The sequence below is a fragment of the Passer domesticus genome, chromosome 5 (genome assembly GCF_036417665.1).
Source record: "Passer domesticus isolate bPasDom1 chromosome 5, bPasDom1.hap1, whole genome shotgun sequence".
In the NCBI taxonomy this organism is placed as follows: domain Eukaryota; kingdom Metazoa; phylum Chordata; class Aves; order Passeriformes; family Passeridae; genus Passer; species Passer domesticus.
Window position 1 is genome coordinate 52,179,931 of NC_087478.1, and position 19,341 is coordinate 52,199,271.

At 38.0% G+C, this 19,341-nt stretch overlaps 1 protein-coding gene across 6 annotated transcripts in view; it reads right to left on the reverse strand.

Moving 5' to 3' along the window:
• WASHC4 (WASH complex subunit 4) overlaps positions 1-19,341 on the reverse strand; it is a 57,997-nt gene extending 38,656 nt beyond the window's left edge. For 4 of the 6 annotated variants that reach the window (XR_010362493.1, XM_064420454.1, XM_064420453.1 and 1 more), the window contains exons 1-15: positions 19,185-19,341; positions 15,154-15,293; positions 14,037-14,090; positions 13,860-13,925; positions 13,649-13,694; positions 11,256-11,323; positions 8,937-9,019; positions 7,919-7,961; positions 7,309-7,412; positions 6,416-6,536; positions 4,830-4,953; positions 4,604-4,731; positions 3,822-3,982; positions 1,483-1,609; positions 10-135 (exon numbers count right to left, since the gene is read on the reverse strand). Coding sequence is in view for 5 of the 6 variants with exons in the window: in XM_064420454.1 (XP_064276524.1) it covers positions 10-135; positions 1,483-1,609; positions 3,822-3,982; positions 4,604-4,731; positions 4,830-4,953; positions 6,416-6,536; positions 7,309-7,412; positions 7,919-7,961; positions 8,937-9,019; positions 11,256-11,323; positions 13,649-13,694; positions 13,860-13,925; positions 14,037-14,090; positions 15,154-15,293; positions 19,185-19,245 (1,452 nt within the window). In the remaining variant the exon portion in view is untranslated. Of the gene's footprint in view, positions 1-9; positions 136-1,482; positions 1,610-3,821; positions 3,983-4,603; positions 4,732-4,829; positions 4,954-6,415; positions 6,537-7,308; positions 7,413-7,918; positions 7,962-8,936; positions 9,020-11,255; positions 11,324-13,648; positions 13,695-13,859; positions 13,926-14,036; positions 14,091-15,153; positions 15,294-18,493; positions 18,537-19,184 lie in introns of those variants that run through there. The other 2 variants (XM_064420455.1, XM_064420456.1) reach the window with 2 other exon arrangements.

Sequence of the window (19,341 nt, forward strand, 5' to 3'; positions counted from 1 at the left end):
GTGACCTACCTTCAGAAGCTCCACAAGTCTGCACAAGGCTTTTACTGAGGTTTTGGTCATAGGTTTTTGCATTGACATGTAAAGATTCATTGTCATTTTAATGATGGTGCTAAGACTGTATGCATAAAGAAAACCCTAAAATAAAATGAATACAAGGGGAAGAAAAATTAAAAATCAGTATTTCCACATATCAATAAAGTAAGTGCTTTCTGTTCTGTTCCATACATGACAGACCGCTAATCTTTGCCTCTGCACAACAGAGAGCCTATCACTCCACTAGGCAAGCCTGGGATCCCAAAGCTGAATGAGACCCTTTCATTAGCAGGCACCATGAAACTGCCTATGACTCATTAGATCATCTGATTAACCTCTTCTAAAGCCATTCAAATTAAATACAGGCTAGTGAGTCAAATAATCACAGAGCCTCAAAGGTCTAATAGTTTCAGTCTATTGTAAACCAACCCATCAAACAATTTCCATCTCCCCAGGAAATATCCCATCACAAAAAACAATCTAAAACTTCCAGATTCTGTGGAACAAACACACTGACAGTATTTAGACAGTTTTACATTTTCTAAATAGAGATGTTCATTCCACAATAAAGATACTAATAATTTCTACATCAATATATGCTAAGCTTTAAGCTTTTAAACACAATGTTGATTATATATAACATGGCAAACAATTATTAAACTCACTTCAAAGAAAGTGAGTAAATAAAAAAAGGAAAATAAATTAAAAAAGGAAAAAGAGACTAAAAAATACAGTAAGTGGTGCAGTAAACTGAATTCAGTATAGAGCAAATTTTAAAGTCTACTGCAACTAATTCAAACGTAAAAAACACAGATCCTAGTACATGCCTATTTTTAGCTAAAGGAGACTCAGGATCATGCTTCTTTCACTCACCTATTCTCATCAAATTTCTGTCAGGTAGACAGATACTTATGAAAACTAGCAAAAAATAAATTCAGAAATAAGATGCAACTTATATTAAGACTGCATGCTGTTTGTAGGCAAAAACCCCCAGCTGTCTTGGAACATTCTTACAAATGTAAGTAAGATTCTTACAAAGTCCCATCACTAAGAAACAACACAAAACCTTTACTGGGAGTATGTACTGTCCTAGATAAAACTAAATAAACACAGGTTCAGTCCACTGTAAGTAGCTCATGACTCAAAAGGAAAGAAACTCAAAACCTTTACTACAGAGAAGATTAAGCTTTCTTGATTTCCCATGTCAAGAGAAAAATCCAAAATTCTAGCCACTGAATATTTAGTCAGATTCCCTTTCCTCACATTCTTTATCAGAAGACCTTTAACAGATTTTCTTGGAAGAGTACTGGGTATTAAAAGCTTTATAAGAATTCCAAAACTGTGAAATTACACACCAATGATCACAGAACTCCTGTGATTTCTTTTTATGTTCAACAATTTGCACCAAAACATCAGTTTGCTGCATCACCACACTAAAAGACTGCACACCTGGATGAAGACATTGCAGCGGTTAGAAAGATCTTCAGAAAACTTTGTTGTGCGCTGCTCCTTGGACAAGATAGATTCCATTTTTGTCATCCATGAACTCACAAAAACATAGTATGACTGCATATCTCTGTGGAAGGAAACGGAGAATGTTGCTCACTTCAAGTAAGAGGATTGTGAAGATTTTCTTATTTCTTTCCAAAACTTTCCCTTGCAAGGGAAATATTTTAAACCTTCAGTCCCCGAAATAACTCACCTTCCCAAAAGTATCAGAACCCTATACTCATTTACATTTTAATTCTCTACAGGTAAGGATTAGTTAGTCTGCCAATTATATCTGTTAATGAGTCAAAAATCATCTACTTTTCAAGAGAACACATGGCCCTCTTAGCAGTGCATATACCACACCTCCTTAAATTAAAAGGCTACATAAAATTGTTAGAAAATGCTTTTAAACACTAGACAGAAAAGTCCAACACTGGTGCTACTTTTTTTCATCCCAGTTTGACTTTTTGTTGCTTACACACACACTAACACACACTAACAAATATAACTTGTCATTACACCAATGCCAGACTGGACTGTTCTTAAGTAACATAATTCTACAGAAGTTTATCTGTGTGAATTACACTAGTTTTAATAAATGGTTAAGTAGAGTTAAATAGAGAATTGTGACACTGTAATACAGCTTCTTCCAGCAGCTGTAGCAGGAAAGTATTTAGGTCATTGATGCTGTTACCAAAAATTACATTTTTAAAAAGAGTCCTCATATTTAGGGAACAGTCCAATTAATTAAAGGCAGCGCAAGGATTTGTAAACAAGCAAAAAAAGTTATTTGCACAATTCAAATCAGCAGATGCAAAACCTGATTTTGTTAAAATATCCTCAAATTTGTGTGTACAAAGTAGGGCAACAAAACTGGGGAAGGAGCATAAGACCTGCAAGGGAGCTGAGGGCATTCAGCCTGGAGAAAAGGAGGCCCAGGAAGACCTCACTGTTCATCACAACTCCCCAAAAGCAGATTTTTGTGAGGTGGGGTCTGGTCTCTTCTCCCAAGCAACAAGAGACAGGCCAAGAGAAAACAGCCTCAAGTTGCACAAAAGGAGGTTTAGACTGAGGATTAGGAAAATTTCTTCACCAAACAGGGTGTCAAACACTAGAACAGTGGAGGGGTTGGGAAGGGGCTGTCCAGGGAAGGGGTTCGGCCACCATTGCTGGAGGTATTTAAAAGATGTGCAGATGTGGGCCTGGGGACATGGTTTAGGGGTGAACTTGGCACTGCTGAGTTATAACTGGTGATCCTTTAGGCCTTCTCAAAGTTAAATGATTCTATGTTTCTATGAAATGTATGTGAATACCAAGATTTTTTTCTGAACTTTTTCTTAATCTTAAGACTTGTACCACTGCCTGAGACCAGAATCAAAGCAGCACTGCAATTATGCCCTACCTAGGAATTAAAGCCCAGGAAAGAATCAGGACTAGGAAAAAGTGGATTGAAAACAGGGCAGAAGTGAAAATAATCTGTCAGAGAATCAGGCACAGAGCTGCTTTTTCCCCCTTCCCTCCTGCCCTCCAACTCAGTTCTGCCAGCTTGCTTATTGGGTTGGAAGACAAAGTGCAAAACCTAAGTTTTTATTGCCATTCCACAGACCCCAGTTTCCACTTTCTTGTTTTGTTCTGAAACATACAAACCTTAGCCCTGTTATCTTCCTATGCAGGACACTAGTTCTTAAGACTAACAGCTAAAAATATTCCATCCCATCTTTAAGCATATTTTAGAAGACAAAGAAGTGAGCTGCACACTACATGCAGAACACAAAACAAAGGAGGCTTTCTTCAAATACAGATAATTTCAAAGACCATTAAACAAGCAATAAAAAAGTCACAAAGAAAGAAAACCTTGCAAAGAAAGTACCATCACCAAGCAGAGCAAAGCTCCACTATCAGCCTACTAGCAACTTACCTTCACAAACACATAGAAAGCAGAGAGCCCTAATAGAAAACAAAGCAGCCCAGGTTACTAGACACTAGTTTAAAAAAAACAAAAGGGAATTTGAAAATATGGAAACAGAAATAACTGAAACAAATATTTAGAATGCCAGGAATATGCTATTTTGGTGTAATAATACATATTTTTCTGAAAGCATGACATGAAAAGCAGCTTAGTTTTGACCAAAATTTTTCAACAACACTAACACACACACACTGCTGCAGTGAAGTGGAACAAGTGACTAACACCACTGAGAGACACCACAGAACATGCTACTACACTGAATGAAAAAGCCCACATGCTTCAAAACAATTTGCCAAATAGCATCATGAGGCAGTATTAGGATGCATACTTGGTAAGTGACTGTGCCCTCTGCTGTAGAAAGTTCTCCCTTTGTGTTTTAACTGTATGAATACTTTTCTTGTCCAGTAGTTTGGCAGCAGCTGGAATCTTCTGAATCAGAAAATTGTCAGCAAACCAGATAATGTTAGCTGTTAATGTAATGGCTGGTACCTGGGAAGACAAAAAAAAAAAAAAAAAAGGAGGAGGAAATACTACCAAGCAGCAATAAATGCAATTAGCACAGTTCAGTTTATTTCTGTGTAACTGTTTTCTACAGAGTATTGCATTGATGTTAAAAGTTTCCCTAGATGTTCACTAAGGACACCATGGGCAAAATCATAACGACTCTCAGTGATTCTAAACAATATTAGAAAATTTAACAATTTCTTCATGCCATCCAATATGAAAACATTCCAGTCAATTTTGCACTTAGAGGTCTTCCAAAATAAATGTCAAAAAGTCACAGTCAAAACCCACAGCATTTACTCAGCACTAGAGTATTTGTAACTCAAAGAGATTTTTGTTTTCAGTGCCATATTGATCTTGAGAATAAAGATTTTAATAGAAATGGTAAGTTGATTAAGTTTATTTTACCTTGCTGCTATGTGAGTGCACAAATTTTAGACCATCTTTAAAAGAAAATGGCAGGGGGAGTTATAAGAAGTAGAAAACTCTGACTTCAGACGTTTTTTGTGTTCTTTCTTTTCCCAAAAGAAAGAACTATGGGCTACACTATGCAACTCAGGAAATTATCTACTTCATTACTGAAAGACAAAACCATAAAGCACTTACCTTCTTACAGACATCCAACAATGACTTATAAAATTTCTTGTCTACAGTCCGAAAAATCTGAAAATGCAGTACAAAGAGGCCACAGATGCCCACATATTTATCTCTCTGGTCAATTTCTGAAGGTTCACCTGAAAAAATACACCCTTGTGAATTTTACTCCCACACAAATGATATAAACAATTCGAGAAACAGTGCAGCTGGCAGGAAAAACATGACCTTGCCTTACCAAGTTTGGCTTCGACGTTTGAGAAAGATGTACGAAGAGTATGAGCAAATTCTTCAGCAAATGTGCTGTTCTTTGACACAGACACTCCACCATTTAAGGAATCAAACTGTTGCTCTATACAGGCCTGAATAAAAAGGGGGGGGGGGGGCAAATATCAATATAGCAAGATAATACCATGAGTTTTGGACCTTGAAAGAATACTGGTTTTCAAGAGAATACTGGAAGAGCACACTGATTTAAGACTAACCTAAAGTAGCCTTAACCTTTTATGACATACATGTTCTTAACTATGATTACATTTTTAAGTATAAAACCAGAAAATATTAAAACCCTTTTACATTTGACATTCCAACCCCCATATTATTTATTTTGCCATTTCCTTTAAGGAGCATTTTTAAAGAAGCCATTTGATGAGCTAGTGTTAAGAAACTAGATCCATATTTGTATTATCACATTATAACGTGTTATTAATTGTCCTTTAATCAATATTATTATACAAGTCGCTTGTAGGATGTGGCTCATGACCTTGCAGCATAAAACTACACACTACTGCTGGCAGTTTAAGAAAGGTCCCAAAACCCCATGACAGACAAAAAATTGAGACATATTCCATACTTTCTGAGGAGATTAGAAATGTCTTTATTAGAACTGCATCTAATATTTTTAACAAATTTTTTTTTAGGAAGAGGCATTTGCAGGACAGGAGGGGAAATTTCTGGAATAAATTCCAGTCAAATTCTATTGATGTCTCAAACCTATAACAAAGTCTTTGCACTTATACAGCATTAGGGAAATACAACATGAAAAATGGATAGCTGATAGCAATGTCCTTTGAAAGAGTAAGCCAAACTGTGATTAATTATTTACCTACAATTTCCTTTTGAAGGCTTTTACAGAACAAGCACTTTTTCCCTAATACCATTTAAGATGTAATGGCATGACCCGAGCAACTCACTCTGCTTTGAACAGGTTCAACAACATTATCATCTGCCCACTGTGCCAAAACATTTCAACATCATAATATACACTTTTCTAAAGAAATGGCTTCTTGTATGAATTTAATTAAATTTAACTGTACAGAAAATGTAACAAAATCCTTCTCATCCACCTGTGCCCCTGCATGATTCAGGGGTATATCTCACCACAGTGGTCTCTAATGAACATGTCTTCTATGCAAGGAATGACAGGTCACACTCAACATATTTTAAAGATTATTGAGGAAACTAATTAATTTGCAGCTAAAATAAAGACCTATCTATGTAAACCTGCTCACTACTATGTGGACAAAAGCAGAATTCTGACAGTACACAGTCCTAATGCCAAGCTGTCTGTGTTTCTCTAGTTCAGCAAAACAGTCAGCATTTACTGCTACCATTCAAAGCCTGGCACAGTTCAAGCATATGAGAAGAGCAAGACAGGATCTTACAACAGAACCTTTTTTCTCCCAGGCACAGATGCAAGAGCCAAATTCACACATCACTGTAACCGTAACAAAAAACAAAATACAAACAAACCAATCATTCTGAAAAGAGTGTTGCTTTCATGTAAGCTTCCTCTAACATACTGGGGACTATTAAGTTCATTACCTGAAATATCATTCCATCAAGTAACTGGCATTCCAGTTTTAACAGCAGTTTTTCAAATGGCTTTAGTTTATCTTCTTGAATCCCAAACTTAGAAGGGTTGTGATGGACAGATTTTAGCAGCCTGTAAGTTTACAGCACACATAAAAGATAGTCACAGTTTTATCATATCCTGCACTATTTTGTTAAGATGTTTTGATTTCCCCCTCCTGCCCTTAGCAGCAACCCCCAAAATAAAAAAAAAACCAAAAAACAACCAAACAACACAAAAAAACCTACACAAAAACCAAACCAACAAACAGAAAAACCAATCAACCAACCACAAAAAACCCCAAAAAACCCCCCAAAAAACAAAACAAAAAACCCCACAAAAACCCAAACCAAAACAAACAAAAATCCTCCAAAAAATAACACTAGGTCAGTATAAACAACTTGCATTTGAGTAACTTCCATTTATTTGGGTTTTCAAGGACAGAGTTAATATTCCACTAATTCAGCTACCTTTATAATTGTTGAATCCTCAGCTTTTACTTAAGGTTCCACCCCTTCTTAAAGCTGTATGCCCATTCCCATGATCAATATGAACAGGCATAGCCTTAGCTCAGTTCTTTACACAACTAAATTACCTACTGAATATTCTTTAAATCCCACCAACTATTACACTGTTTGCCAAGATGCTTATCCTGCACTGAAAATGCAACATTCATACTCAAACACACAAAATATTTACTGGTGCCCTTAGAAGGACACTGTGGGAGCTTAGCCCAGCTCTTCACTGAAATTTCTGGAGAGACTACCAAAATCCATGTTCTCACACTGACTTTCCTGGAACACAGAGAGATGCATATGCTTTTATGTCTTAGTTTGTGGGAGTACTTTTCATATCAGAGACACACCTCTTGTACATAGTCCAGTGATCTTTAAGCGTGGCGTGATTGTCAATTATTTCGTCCAGAGTGATCAAGATTGTGAGCAACTCTCCTAGATGCTCATACATTGCCTGTTTGTGAAGGGAAAAAAAAAGAAAAGGACTGTAATTAATAGAAAGTTTATTGCAGTCATATGAGACACATAAAATTTCAGTTCCTTTTAACACATTTTCAGCCAACGAGACATCAGCTAGAGAGTTAAACAGGAGAATTTGTGGTTTAGCAGCTTAAATATTTTATTTGTAGTGACACAAGAAATATTAAAGGGATGTCTGCACACGAACTAAATTTCTTGATCTATCTTGACACTGAAAACACAATTTTTAAAATAGTCTATATGCCAAGGCACACATTGCAATAAGGGAGCATGCAAACACTTAGTTGCTAGGAAATTTAGAATATGACAGACATGGAGACACCACGCCTTCCCATATAAAGGTCAGAAAAAGCTGATTAATAAAATAAAACCTTTCAATTGAAAGTTGTTCTCTAAAGTCACTTTCATGCTGTTTTTCTCAGGATTAATCATAAAGATCTATATATTCACATAAGCAAAAGAGTTCCATATCATTCCTACCTGAAAATGAACTCCAGATGTCTCTATAATTTTAGGTGCATTCCTGTAAATAAAAACAGTATTTTAATGCCTTTTTAATCCTTAGAACAGATCATATTTATCAGTTCTGTATCATGGTGTGTTCTCTGTCTTCTGGGTACATTTTTCTTCATTAACATAGTAACTCCAGGAAACAAAAGAACATCAAAACCTGATGAAAAGTATATACTGTGTGAAATCTGTATACTCTGATCAAATTTAAAGCTGTATTTTTAAAGATGTGACTGGCTGAAACCACCAAGTGTATTCAGTGCACACATGTGTCAGCAATTCCCACTTCAGTTATGCAAATAACCTTGACATACCCAGAGAATAAAATCACTTTGTATTTACTCAAGCCATGTCCAAGCTACACATCCAGCACCACACAGGAAGTCTGCCTTGTGGTGTGGTACAAACCAAAAATAAAAGCAACAAATAAAACTGAGAATGGTGCTATCCTATTGGGGGATGGGGAAGCAATTGAGAGTCCTGCAGAGGTATTCAAAGCTAAAGCTAACTCCAACAATCCTGTTCAGAACTAAACCTTCCTCACAGTTTTCAAAGGAGCTAAACCAAACAGCCCCTACCAAGCTAAACTTGAGATGCTAAAACCATGGCTGTTCTGTAAAGAATATATGCCAAGATTTACATTTTCAAATTAGACTGTAGAAGTGACTTGATTTTAAACTATGTATCAAGAAACAGGAGGAGTGTCTCAAATAGAGCAAGGATGAAAAATCAGCAATATTTCTCAAACATAAAGGCTAAAAATGACAAACACTAACATCCTTGCATCTCATTATATACAACCACTATTTTTTCTGAAAACAAAACAAAACCATTTCCATAATCATTTACGAAGCTCAAACTTGCACACCAAAGCACTCTATCTCTAGACAACAATATTCCAAAAATGACCATGTCCTTACATAGAACATTCATGTTTTATACATTTAACTCTACATAGCAACAATACAGCATTTTAGGGAATAATTACTTGTTGCTGGTATACAGAACAGCCAGCTGATGCACTACATTCACCACCACCTCATAACATCGGGTAACAAAGCAAGACAGCTCCTGAAATATAAGAAAACAAAATGCATATAAATAAATGTATAGATCCTCCTCATAGACAAGTTGTCATTACACCAAAAAAACTGAACATAACCTACAGAATATGCAGCCAAAGCTCCAATTATATCCCTAACCCAAGTCAGTGGACAGATCTACAGCAAAATGGAAAACATTCTACTAACAGCTCTGAAAAAGGATCTGGGACTAAGCTAAGAAACTACCAAACACAAACTTTCATTACAACTCTGACTACCTATAGTATTGGTTCAATTTATCAAAGACAGAAAGAAGTGACTTGACAACAGAGACCAAGGACTTTCAAGGACAAAATCCAGCAGAGGCTGTGCTTTTTCCCCACTAGATTCAAGAGTCACACTCTGGATGCTGGTAATAGCCAAATTCAAATTGGAAATTACCACAGAAGCTCTTACTGTAAGAGTGATAAGCCACAGAATACTGCTTTAAAACAAAGAAAATCAATGTCTTTGAAAGGTTTGCCTGATGAAGGCAGAACTTAGGCTTGGTTACATAACACAAAATGAGTAAGAACATGTCAACTCTGACCATGTAAAGAGGTATCTTCATTTCTATAATGGATTTTAACACAGCATTCCTTGAACAACAGGATAAATTAATTTGAGTTTCCCTTAACTGCAGTAATATCTGCTCATTAATTTACCTTACAAATCCCATCAGGGAAATGTCAGTGTGTGATGAGTCTAGCCAGTCTGCACACAGATGGCTTTACAGCAGACAGTCCACACTGGCTGAACAGTCAGCCAGCCAGGAGACTGGTTAACAGCTGAATTCTGTCTTCCTCTCCATCAAAAATAGATCCTATTTGGGTTTCTGCCTTCTATTAGTCACCAGTTTTCACAAACCATTACTTCTTAAAATTGTACTACTCTAACAAATGCAGCTGAAATAAGCCAACAGATTCCAGAAGAATGGATTAATAGACAGATGAGATCATGTTTCCTGGGGAGGCAGCACCAGCTGCCATTTTAAAATTTCTGGCAAGAAGTACAATTCGACAGCACATGCATATTAGCAGCTACATAATACAGACATGATTATAATTTTTAAACTAATATTTAAGAATATTATTTTGATAATGCTTTAAAAAACCTTTTTGACTAGCAAATTTGAGGCTACTGCATCTAGCTAATCCAGAAAACCCAAAAGAGCCAAGAAACCAATACATGGTCATTAGCTCTATGAAAGCAACTTTTCACCTTCTGTATTTTCACACCACCTCTGCGAATATGCTTATAACACTGACCAGAACAGCATTTCCTAATCTAGGGATGTAGAACACTGAATGGATTTAGGAGAATCCAACTGCTGGAAAAGAACAAATTTCATAAGCAAAACAGAGAAGGAAGGATGAAACGTACAAAGCTGATAAAACAAGAGGTTGGAAAATGAGAAAGAAAACCCAAATGATCCTAGCAATTCACTGTACTTCAGCATGGTAAAGGAAGTTGAGAAATTACTTCCTACACAGCATTTGTCTCGTCATGACAATGATTAGTGCCATGCTGCAGAAGCAGAACATAAATTTTAACTCCTGTAAAACCAGAATTTGTTTAAACATTCTGGAAGCTTCCTCCATATTCTCTACTTTACCACAGCTACTCCTTACAAGCAATATTGCATAAAAATAGAAATGTTTTTGGGAATGGGACAGTTGCTTAAGTTATATTAAGGACAAAAAACTCCACAATAGACTGAAACCCAAGAGCACAGGAAATCCTCAAAATAAAAACAGATCCTGTTTTCATGCAAAGGACTGCTCTTCCAAAAATGTTTGAAAGAAACACAAGCAATTTTTTTTCAGGTACATTGATTTTGTTTTCTTCTACCAGCTAAAAAACCCCCAAACATATAAAACAATTAACCCATTTCCAATGTTCAATGAACACAAGAACTTGCTAACCAAAGTCATAAAAACAGCTATCTTTAACTACAGATGAAAGCAACCTCAATTTATCTTCTCCTACTGAAATATTTTAAAGTAATTTCTAATTTCTTCTCTCATTAGACTTCTAAAGAGAAGTATAAAAAAATCCCTAAATAATGTGTGACACAACAACTGGTCTGCAGGCAAAACAGTAACATATTAAATGGCTGCTATGCCTTTCAGTAAAATGCAAACAGGATATGGCAGACTGTTAAATCCATTTTGCAAGTAAAATTAAGATTATAATTGTTGTCAAACAATCAAAACATACTCTACCTGCAAGAAAGAAACAAATCTTCCCATCTGTATTTGGCAATCTCCCTCCACCATGCTGGAATCTGTGGCTTAAAAGAGAAACATTTGTCAACACTTTTAAAGCCTGTGTTGTACCTGTTAAACTAATATTGAATCTTGCCCTCCAAGCTATTTATTAGTCATACTAGTAGAGTGCACTATTACAAGTGTATTAATGGAGCCTCAAAACCTCCTAATTTTGCTTTCCTAAGGTAGACTTATTTTTGGAGTTTCTTCCTCATTAAAAATTACATTATTTATAAATTAGATACAAAGCTGGGAACAGTCTCCTTCATCTGAAAGAGAAAGAATAAGCCTCATATTTCTTTAAGGGCATATGTATTATGTAACTTCATATAAAAGTTTCTACTTTTAAGAAATTTGCCTGAAAATACTAGGTATTTATCTTGCAAGAAACATCCAGATGTTTTTTACGGAGAGAATATACTACACGATTAACCAGAAATAATTAAATTTCTTTTTCCTACATATCCTTCTGCACAAAAGAACAGGCTTACCACCATAGCTTCACAGCATTATCTGTATGACACAGAACACAGAAATACAATAATTACATCAGCCATGCCAAAGTGTTTCAGTCATCTGGAGCGGTTTGAACATCACCTGACAAAATACTGTCTTTTTAATCTGACAACAGACAGATGCTCTAGACTTGAGATTTTTCTTCTGGGTCACTCTAAGCAAGAAAAGCTCACTTAAAATTACAAGTTTACCTGCCTAAGAAATGCAGGTCTTCTTGCTACATAAAATATATTCTTTTACAGCTGTCAGAGATTAAAGGAGTCTCCATTTTTCTCTAACATGGAGCTCTGGGACAGGATACTAAACATCGCTTTGCTTCCCATTTACACATTTTATGCAACCTTTAATCTCTTCAGTGTATGTCCCAAAAAAACCCTACCCAACCACCTGAAGTTCCTAGACTAGTCCTAGCCACTGCAACGACAAGATGGGATAAAATGTTATCTCTATATAAATGGAAAAAGCCAGCATAGTATTTGTTTAAATTTCAATCATCCTTGAGCCAGTAACTTTGTCAGTTGTTTAAAGAAAGCAAGCTTGCTGTTATCAAAGAAAATGCTACAAGTAGTGATATGGAAATAACATAATTTCTGCATTCCTACCTCACCCTCAGAAGGCTAACCTGTAAGTTCCTGCCATTCCCAAGCACTCTCTGCACAACGCCCATCAGGAACAAATTGCTGTTGTAATATAATAATCTGCTATACTCTGGCTTTTTCACACTAGAGACATGGAAAATTCTGAGGGATCACCCAATATCATTTTGGCAACATATGACTTTAAAATATTTAAAACCATATCTGATAAGACATGCAAGTCTGCTAAGAAAAAAAGAAAAAAAAAAACCAAAACACACAACCCCCAGAAAAACCTCCCACATAACAAGCTAACAAATCCCCCACATTTCCATGCTCCTTAAGCACAACAGTTATCTTATATAGCACTCAGAAGTGTGATAAACAGTCCTGAGCTCAAAGTTTTCACATTCTCTGATATTTCTGTCTTATGACAAAGATCTGTGCTTATTCCCACAGTAGTATCCCTTAAGGTGGAAGCTTAAGGGCAGTCATTCAGGAGTCACCAGTTTAACTCCAAGGCAAAAAGCTGTCTCACGCCTGAAGCAGTGTCTCACAATTTGTGAACTGGCTTACAATCACTTGGGCCCCTCTTACCTTGTGCCATGGTCTAAACATGTAGTGTGAGTTACCTGCACTGCAAGGGGGGGTGATACCAACACACTCCAACTTGACTTGGAACACCAATTGCATAAGTGAAGAGGGCAGGACTTGGGCCAAGTTATTTATTAATGGTTTCATTGTTTCACTACAGTTACATCACAGATTTATTGTTTTACTACAACCGATGTCAAATGGAGTTCCAAAAGGAAATAAGTTGGTTTAGGATGTGTTTACATGTGAAAAACATGTTTTCAGTGCTATACCTTGCAAACTAGCTGCTACAGCAGACAAGCTGTATGTAGGGAGCTCACACTCCCTACTTCCCATGTAAATAAGGCTGCAACAAAATTTCCTGTTCATGTAACAATACTTACTGCAGGGCTTTACAGATAAACCTGATAAATCTTAAGATAAATCTTAAGCTAACTCAGGACAGCTACAAGACACTAACATTTATCCCTTTACCCTCAAAGTTCTCTATTTGGTGTGCATCACAGAGAAATTATTAATTATATTAATTATTTAATGTATCCATAAAATAAAATTACAGTTGTAATGTATCCATAAAACAAAATTACAGTTATTGTAGCATTTAATGCAACTTGAAGCAATAATATAAAACTACATACTTTTACAATAAAAGGAGCTACTTACCTCCTTCTCCATAAAACAAGAGGCCATTATAAAATTTAGTTTCTGCCTAACAACGAAAGCAGAAATTTGTTTTTTAATAAATAGGATATATGTAATCAAGCTACAAAATTATTTAGACGTCTTGTTTCTTTATTGACAAAATTAAATGTATATATCAGCATGCCAAACTGAAACCTTTTCATACACAATAATAAAAGTCAGCTGAACTTACCTCATATTTTAACTTTTTGATTTCACAGCAAAGAGCAGCATACACTGTTATAACTTTGTTTAGAACCTAGACACAAAGTGAGGAAAAAAATCACACAGACTACAAACAAGTTCACATTTAGAGGGCTTGGATTGAGGTTGAATAACTTTTTTTTTCCTTTAAGCATAAAGTGCTTACCTTGTTTTCTGTCTTTATGAGCTCCAGTAGGGAGGACTGTTCATACGGCAAAAGCTAAAATTAAAATAAAAAGCAAAAAAAACCCACAAAACAACCAAACAGAAACAACAAATCAGCAACTTTAGAAAACATTAGTCAAAAATACATTCATCCAACTAGGCAAATACTCCCCCCAGTTTAATCTGAAATAGGGTCAGTAATAAAAGAGCCACAACTGCACATTACTGGCAGCCTGCACTGCAGGAACCCTTAACGTTCACATGGAAATACCTTTCCTTACACTTTAGGCAGACAGACAAATAACCAGGTGTATTACATAGCATTTACAACAATTTACTTACAAAACTTGTAAAGCGAAAGCATGATCATTATGGCATATGTAGGAGAAAAACAGCTCAGGAAAACTAAAACATGAATTAATAATTCCAAATGCTGGAAACAGGAAGCAGAAAATACATCTGTATGCAGGCACTGACAATTTGTACTTAAGTCAGCCTGATTTTAACTAGTCCATAAACATGCAGTACTGTGGTGGCCCTACACATAATTTATCCAAATTATTCAGACAGATGATTACTTGAGAGTGCATCTTCAGTACAGACAAGTTTCACAAGGCAACAAAAGCACTTTTAAATTATTTCTGCAAATTCAGTGAAGAGGAAAAGCTAATGCTCCACAAAGGACAGAGAATTTGTGACCAAGAAAACAGCCAATATTGCACCAAGGCCATTAGGTCAAAACACAACCTACAAATACACACACAGTTCACTGTGCAGTTTTACAACTATTAGTGAGCTCTCCTGGAACCCCAGACAAAAACACTAACAGTCACAGGGGAGAAGTCTCCTGCAACCAGCCTTCCCAGCACATGAAGAATTAGAAATTCATTCAACTTCAGCCAGTATCCATAAGACTAGAAAATAATAATGTGAAAGCTTCTTCTCATATGATATACACCAATTTATTAATTATTTAATAATTAAAATAGTACTGGATAGTTTTCTCAAACACACAAGTCAAAATTTTAAGAGCACAAATGTATCAAGCTTTTCCTGCAGAGGTTTTGAAGGAAAGGACAAATTAGGAAAGTAACAGAGTATATTAAAAATATGAAGACCTTTAAAGCAATGGGATCAAGACTGAAGTCCCAAACATCTCCAACAGAGTCATCCAAAGCATCTTCAATTCTCTTCAGCTGAGATGTATATTCCTCAAGGAATTTTCCATAATTCTTCAACTGCACTTCAGCATGAATTTCTGAGAATTGATAACATTAGTACAGTTTTACAGACAATTCAATAAACTGCAGTATCAAAAAATGTTATTAAAACATTTAATAGTTTGCTATTTAGCTTTAGTCCTGTATTCCTCATTTTGCTGTGGCATTTTTCTTTAATAAAATGCAGATTTAATACAAAGTTCTTATTTGTTTAAAAACAATCCTATAACTTAGTGTTAGTTTAATAGAAATTCAAATACTACTTGAAGAGTATCAAACATCTAAGCACTATGCAGATTTTTTTTTTCCAAGGTACATGTATTGTTAAACTAAGACCTTAACAATCACACAAGGTGCCAAGCAAAGAAATTACTGTGGAAACTGTAGCACAGCAGGTGACCCTACCCATCAGCTGAACCATACAAATGCATTTATATTAAGAACTTTGAGGCAATGGGTCTAATCATTTCAGCCTGAGCAGCAGCTGAATTCCCAACATCTTCTTTCCACTTCTCCCCGGTACCTCTCAGTGAGTTATGTGAGCATTACATGGAAAGCTTATGGCTTTTAGTCATTCCCACCCACTTTCAAATTCACCCTTCTCAGGCAGAATTTTTCTTCTGCTGGGCACTGAAATGCACAGCTGTCCTGTTAGTGTCGGGGGCAAGCAGGTTCAAAGGGACAAATAGGTTCAAAGGCTAACATTCAGCTGGTCAAACACAAACCACAGTGGTCTTAAGTAGCAAAGTAAATCTAAAGACAATTGGTGCAAAACAGTTTCATGCTCTCTATCCTGATCTTTTTTATTTCTCATATTAAGATGTTCCCCACTCCTCCTCCCCAAATCATGCTCAATTACTTAGCTGCCCAATCTGAACCACAGAGTAAACGATCACAGTTCAAGGCTCCTGCACTCAGGAAGTATAGTCCTTTTTCATGTGAAGACTAAAGTGTCTTTTCCATAATTAGATAAGAAATCTAACAGCTTGTGATCTTCTGCCATTTGCTGGAAATAGGATTATCTAAAAAAAGTTAGAGAATGAAGGTCAGCTGGACAACCAAACTTTTCTTACACAAGAATTCAGCTGTCACGTAGCTTTATATGTGCCCTTTTCACATTTCAGCAAGTAGACTGGCCTAGAAAGTTAAAAATTATATATTCTTTTATTCTGCATGTTCAACCTCTTAGTCATTGTCATTGCAAACAACTGAGCCAAATGGTAGCTGATGGCTACTCCAGTGGGAGAGCACTGCTGAATCAATCACCACTGAAACATCTTTTGCAGAAAGAAAATATCTGAGAAACTGCACCAGGTAGAAAAGGAAGAATGAATAAAGACAAATTGATAAGGAAAAGATGAAAAGGACTACGTGCAGGGAGGCTGAGAAGGAGAAATGACTGCAGCGAAGACCTGAATTAATTTTAAGACAGTACTTTGAAAGCAGCAGCAATGCGAACCACAAAGGCACGCAGACTGCAAAGCCTACCCAGGGAGCACAGCACACTCTCCCACAATAATGGCATTAGTGCCATTGAGTTCTAGTAGCACCTGCAGCCTAGACAGTCAAGATCAGGCATTGTCAAGATCAGGAGAATGAACTTCACTCAGGAGAAGAAGTGAGTAAAACGCCCTCCATCAGCAGCACTCCAGGCACTGATGTGTAGCCCTTAAATTGTGTCCTTGTACTATTCTATTCCATCAAGTCCATCTCATCTTCAGGTTCTTTCCAGTGCATCTTCTGTAAGCTCTGCTGCAGCAAACCAGTAAAACACTCATTGATGCATAGCCCTGCTGAATGGATTTTAACCAGCCACCAGGTCAGCTTCAGTGCTTTACTGCTACAAAATCCAGAGCAGGGGAGACATTGAAGAGGTATGCTCTGGTACTTCCCCATCACATCTCCTCCCTTCACACAAAAGACTAAGAACAAAAAAACTGACAGACGCTGGGGCTTTATAAGAACAGAAAAAACTTCATAGTCATACAAGAGTAGGAAATTTGCATTGCTGCTCAAATCAGTTTCTATGAACCAAAACTACAGAGCATTTCTCAAACAAAACCTCACAACAGCACCCCGCTAGAGAGTCACAGACTGTCACATTTCCAGCAGACAAATGATGGATTTGAGCAACACTACAGCTCGTTAAATGCTTCCAAATACTTAATTATTGACAGCCATCAATCACCTTGTACTGCTCATCTATAAAATAAGAGACAGGAATAATTTCTCACTTTCTTAGTGAGACAAGAGAGTAGAAGCTCTTAGCTAGCCAGCAATAGGCAGAGTTGCAAAGATAAAATATTACTTGGGAGAGAAGCTTTCTAAGACGCAGAACATTTTTCCTAAATAAACTGACTCACACAGAGGAAGAAAATGAAATCATAGAAAGCAAATATCATCCATTTCTTCAGAGCAGCATACATACTTGATAAGGTATAATGTTACAAGAAAGTTTCTTCTCAGCTGATAAAACTAAAACTTTATAGTTGGAACAGTGCAAGAGATCAACTCAGCAGCACAGATCCCTCAACTTAATCTTAACTTCTTCCATAAAATCAGCAATATCAATATTCAATGAAGTCACTGGCAGCAAGATTTGCAAGTGCCATAGCCATACACATCCAGGACAGAGATGTAGTACACTAGACTTACAAACTAGACTTATGTCCTCAGTTGAGAAACTTGTAATTGCTAAATGTTAGTGATACAAAGTGAAAGTAGACAACAAGAACAAAAAATGCCTTTCAAGTCACACGATTATTCTTTGGCTTTTCTATAGAAAAACTGTGTGCTGTTCTGGCTGGAAGATCAGCCTTGTTTCTTCACCCTTGAGATGGTGATAATGGGGCATATTAAGTCACGTAAATTTTCTGGAGTTTCATTTCATGTCCTGGTCAAACTAGCAGAGAGCTGGCATTTTGAGTCAAAGCTACATTTTCCTTTCTACAACTAGAGAACTGATAAAAAGCTCTGCTCAGGACAGCTTCAGTTTCCACTGAAATCCAGACTAAATGAACATGGCATAAACAGTATCATCCCCTGGGATAACATTATATGTGAAACAGTTGGTCCATGAGTGACATATTTTCACAGCAACACCTGGGATAATTAATTTGGCACAGTTCAATTTACAGCGTGTATTACAGTGTGACAACCATATAAGTTCCCTGTTTAGAAACTAGGTCACCTCCACAGGCTGAGTAAAACGTGTATTTTGACGGGCACACGAACCCACCGTGAAAGACTTCAGCGTCGCTGAACATCTTATTCAATTCTATTTTAAAGGTGAAACTGCAAGCGCCGGCCCGCCTCCCGTGACAGAGAGCCTTTACCAATAAAAGCTGAGTACAACTAACTGCTCACAACACATCTCGATGTGACTTCTCCGGATAACCAAGGAAGCCACTGCAAAAATTCGCGGGCCGCGAGAAATGACCGGGAAGGAAAGGAGCGCCGCTCCCACGACGAGCCCGGTCAGTGCGAGAACAGACGGGGTGAACACTCAGCCTGGCCCCCCCCCGGCACGGGGGGCACCGCAGGCGACTCCCCCGAGGAGCAAACGATGAAGGGCTGGAAAAGCCACTCCCCACACCCCAAAACAGCCCCGACAGCTACGGAGAGGGTGTGAGAGCAAAGAAGGTCACGGCGGGCGCCCAGCCCCTCAGGCCTGGCCGCAGGGGAGCGGCGCTGCGCTGGCGGGGGGGCGCGGGGCAGGGTCCGCGGGGAGGGCGACCCCGCTCAGCTCCCGCGACCGCTTCCTCCTCCCTCCATTCCTCCCTCCCTCCCTCCCGTTCCCGGCGGGGATACAGCGCGGCGGTCCGGGGGAAGCAGGGTCTGCTCAGCCCGCGCCTCCCCCCGCTCCGAGGTGGCTCCCGCCGCACCCCGCCGGCCCGGCCCCGCCCGGCCCGCCCTCCGCGGGCGCTCACTCTGCGAGCCGTCGTCGAGGCGGTCGAACTCCCAGTCCGGGGACAGGGTCTCCAGCGCCATCGCCGCCGACCCCGGCAGCGGCCGCCCGGCCGCCCCTGACTCAGGCGCACGGGACTTCCTGCCCCGCGCCCGCGCCGCACGCCGGGAAATGGAGGC